Raw genomic sequence first — 3,445 nt, 5'->3', positions numbered from 1 at the left:
GGTGTTGTTTGGAAGGAATGATGCTAAAACTGAAACTCCAGTACTTTGGCCACCTCATGTGAAGAGTTGACTCACTGGAAAAGACCCTGATGCTGGGAGGGATTGGGGGCAGGAGGAAAAGGGGACAACAGAGGATGAGATGGCTGGATGGCATCACCAACTCGATGGACGTGAGTCTGGGTGAACTCCGGGAGTTGGTGATGGACAGGGAGGCCTGGCGTGCTGCGATTCATGGGGTGGCAAAGAGTCGGACATGACTGAGTGACTGAACTGAACTTAACTAAATGATTAAACAACAAAACAATTCATCTTGCTCAAGATGAATTTAAACTTTATACTAATGATTGAAAGAAAGTGAAAGTGAAAGTGAAGTCGCTCAGTCATTCCCGACTCTTTGCAACCCCATGGACAGTAGCCTGCACCAAGCTCCTCCATCCATGGGATTTTCAAGGTAAGAGTACTGGAGTGGGTTGCCATTTCCTTCTCCAGGGAATCTTCCCAACCCAGGGATCAAACCCCGGTCTCTCGCATTGTAGACAGAGGCTTTACCTTCTGAGCCATCAGGGAAGCCCACTAATGATTATATAAAAACAATGGATGTTGCTTGAGGACATGGTTCTCCTTCTTAAGAACTTCTGACTAATCCTGTTATTTTAGGATTTAGGGAGAGGGTTTGATAAGACCTTTCCATTGTTAGTAACCAACTGAAAAATTATATAAGGTCTTGATGAGACTAGCTAGTGGGACAGTCTCCTGTTCCCCTTCTGATGTCTATGTCAGAGGCTTTCTCTGTCCCCTTTTCACTGTAATAAAACTGCCACGCAAAAGCTCTGAGTGATCAAATTTTGTCTCTGGCCCCGGATCGAAACTGTCTGCTCTGGAAGCCAAAAATCTGACACCATTCAACATAAGCTATCACAATGCTCATCAACTCAAGGAATTCAAATGGGAACTCTGTAATAACCTAGAGGGGTGGGAATGGGCCAGAGGTGAGAGGGAGATTCAGCTGGGATGGGAAATACATACATCTATGTTTAATTCATATTAATGTATGATAGTAACCAAACCAATATTGTAAACCAATCATCAATCAATTAGAAATAAATACTCATTTGAAAATAAAAAATAGGACAGGATCTCAATGGTATTTGTAGGTGAGAGCATTAACCACATCAGCCACCACCTTCTGACAGGCAGCCTGAAATTCTGGGGTGAATTCCTTGCCAAAGTTTCAAGCCAGTGTACTCACCAGTATATTGCCCAGGAGCTGTGTGGTAGAGATAAAAAACAAGGACAATGTTAGCAGAGGCACCCAATTTGATCTTAGTATTTCAGTCTCATCTCAAGCTGTGCCCCTAGAATATAAGCAGAAAGATGGCTGAAGTGTAGATGTTACTACTGATGTGAAGCCACCCATATAAGCCTGAGTTTATACTTAGAGATTTTTCTCTCTTTCTATCTTAATTCTGAACTTGCTATCATTTTTTTTATTTTTTTGAACTGTTTCAAGAAGCAATACATCATTTTGTCTTCCTTGCTTAAAAAAGAAGAGATAAGGGAAAATCATGAGACAAAATTTTTAAGTGACAGAAAAGAAGAAAGTCTTAATACTCAAACACTTAAACAGTCAAAATGTTTAAATGTAAAGAAGATACTGCAGAGAACAAACAGAGAAAAACAAGAATGAATAAGAGGAAACGATGCCTGGAAACAAAGAAGGTAAAACATTGCCCATAAATCAGCAAAGAACAGTCCCCCAAATAGTCAAAGAACCTCTGAGTCGAGGGGTAGACGACCAGCAGCCTAGGGGGTGAAAACAGCACAAGGTCAGAGGGAGTCAGTGCCTGCCAGAATCTCAGGCAATGGCTCTGTCCCCACACACCCAACTGACATTCACTCTCCCTCAGCCTGCCTTGTAAGTTGAATACCTGCCTGCCTACAGTATCCGGACCAACTTCAGCCACCCTCATCTTACTCCACAAGTCAATGACAGTAGCCTTCTTCTCAAGAGTCAGATACACCATGATGTGTGTTTGTGCAGCTGCAAGTTGTGTCAAAAGCATGTGTAAGCAGTAGGGGCCCTGGTCTTCCTTGTGAGCCCCACCCAGCCTCCTGCCCTCCCTGCTTCTGAGAGCAGATTAGCCCAGGGCATAATACAAGTTCATTGGTTTGGGGGAATGTAAGATGAACTCTTGTTGCTCAGTGCTCTTCATCTGTGATTGGCTGATTCAGTGTGTTTAGACTCAGAAACTCTACTCTCCCTGTTCTTATCTCTTAGCTTCATTTCCTTCATCCATCCATTCCCTCTATAAATATATTCCCAGTCCCATTTATGCATAAATATTTTAGTCAGATCTTGTGTAATGTATCTTACAGTTTAAACCCATGAATTAAATTTTATCTATGAATTTAAAAAGTTAAATTCATAGATATGAAAACTAAGACTTAGAAAGCAAATATTTTATCAAGTTGACTTTATATGGAGCTTCACTGTGTTTCTGGAAATATTTATAAGAGGTTGAAATGGATAAATATTTTGTCTTAGATTTATTGTTTTCTTTCTCCTTGTATAAATACTTTGGGCCACAAAATTCGATTTTCACCCATCCTGTCATTTAAATAAAGCTCTATCAAGTTAATGAAAAATAATAAATATTGTCTTTCTAACAGCTACTGAACTAGGTTTATGGAGCATGCATGATAATGGGAACAATTTAATGAGAAACAAAAAAAAAATCTGATACTTATGATATGACTGTAGAGAAAATGCAGAGGAATTGCAAATAAGATTTATATTATTCAGCTTGATAAAGTCTGACAGGATTTCTGGGAAAACAAGAAGTGCAGAAATTTCCAAATCTGTGTCCTCAAGAAAAAAGTGAAAATGGACCCAGGAATGAACATTCAAATCAAACTTCCTTCTTCTCAATTCAAATATTACTGCAATGATATACAAATATATACCCACCAGCATACCTGGAAAGAAGGAAAGAAGGATGGAAGAAAAGAAGAAGAAATGGAGGAAGGAAGGATGGATGGAAAAAGGGCCTAGGAGAAGGGAAAAGAATGTAATGAAAGGGAAGGGAAAAGAAAAGAATATAAAGAAAAAGAGAGCTTGACAATTCTGAAATTTTGCAAACCTGTAAAGAAAAATGTTCATACTTTGCTAGTGATAATGTAAAACAGTATAAATGATTTTGAAAATATTTGATGATGTCTACTGAAGCAGAGGTATGACCTAAATCAAATCCCTTATAATTATACAGTGGAAGTGAGAAATATATTTAAGGGACTAGATCTGATAGACAGAGTGCCTGATGAACTATGGATGGAGGTTCATGACATTGTACAGGAGACAGGGATCAGGACCATCCCCATGGAAAAGAAATGCAAAAAAGCAAAATGGCTGTCTGAGGAGGCCTTACAAATAGCTGTGGAAAGAAGA

At 39.4% G+C, this 3,445-nt stretch overlaps 1 protein-coding gene across 1 annotated transcript in view; it reads right to left on the bottom strand.

Annotated features, from left to right (window-relative positions):
• Positions 1–1,138: 1,138 nt before the first annotated feature.
• The window catches only part of LOC104983655 (hemoglobin subunit beta-like), an 8,014-nt gene continuing 5,707 nt past the window's right edge, over positions 1,139–3,445 (bottom strand). The window contains 1 exon segment of the mRNA XM_010833185.1: positions 1,139–1,267. Coding sequence (XP_010831487.1) covers positions 1,139–1,267 — 129 coding nt within the window.

Source organism: Bison bison, unplaced genomic scaffold, assembly GCF_000754665.1.
Source record: "Bison bison bison isolate TAMUID 2011002044 unplaced genomic scaffold, Bison_UMD1.0 scf7180017863066, whole genome shotgun sequence".
Lineage (NCBI taxonomy): Eukaryota > Metazoa > Chordata > Mammalia > Artiodactyla > Bovidae > Bison > Bison bison.
The sequence above is the reverse complement of the archived record's forward strand: the minus strand, read 5'-3'. Positions and strand labels throughout refer to the sequence as shown.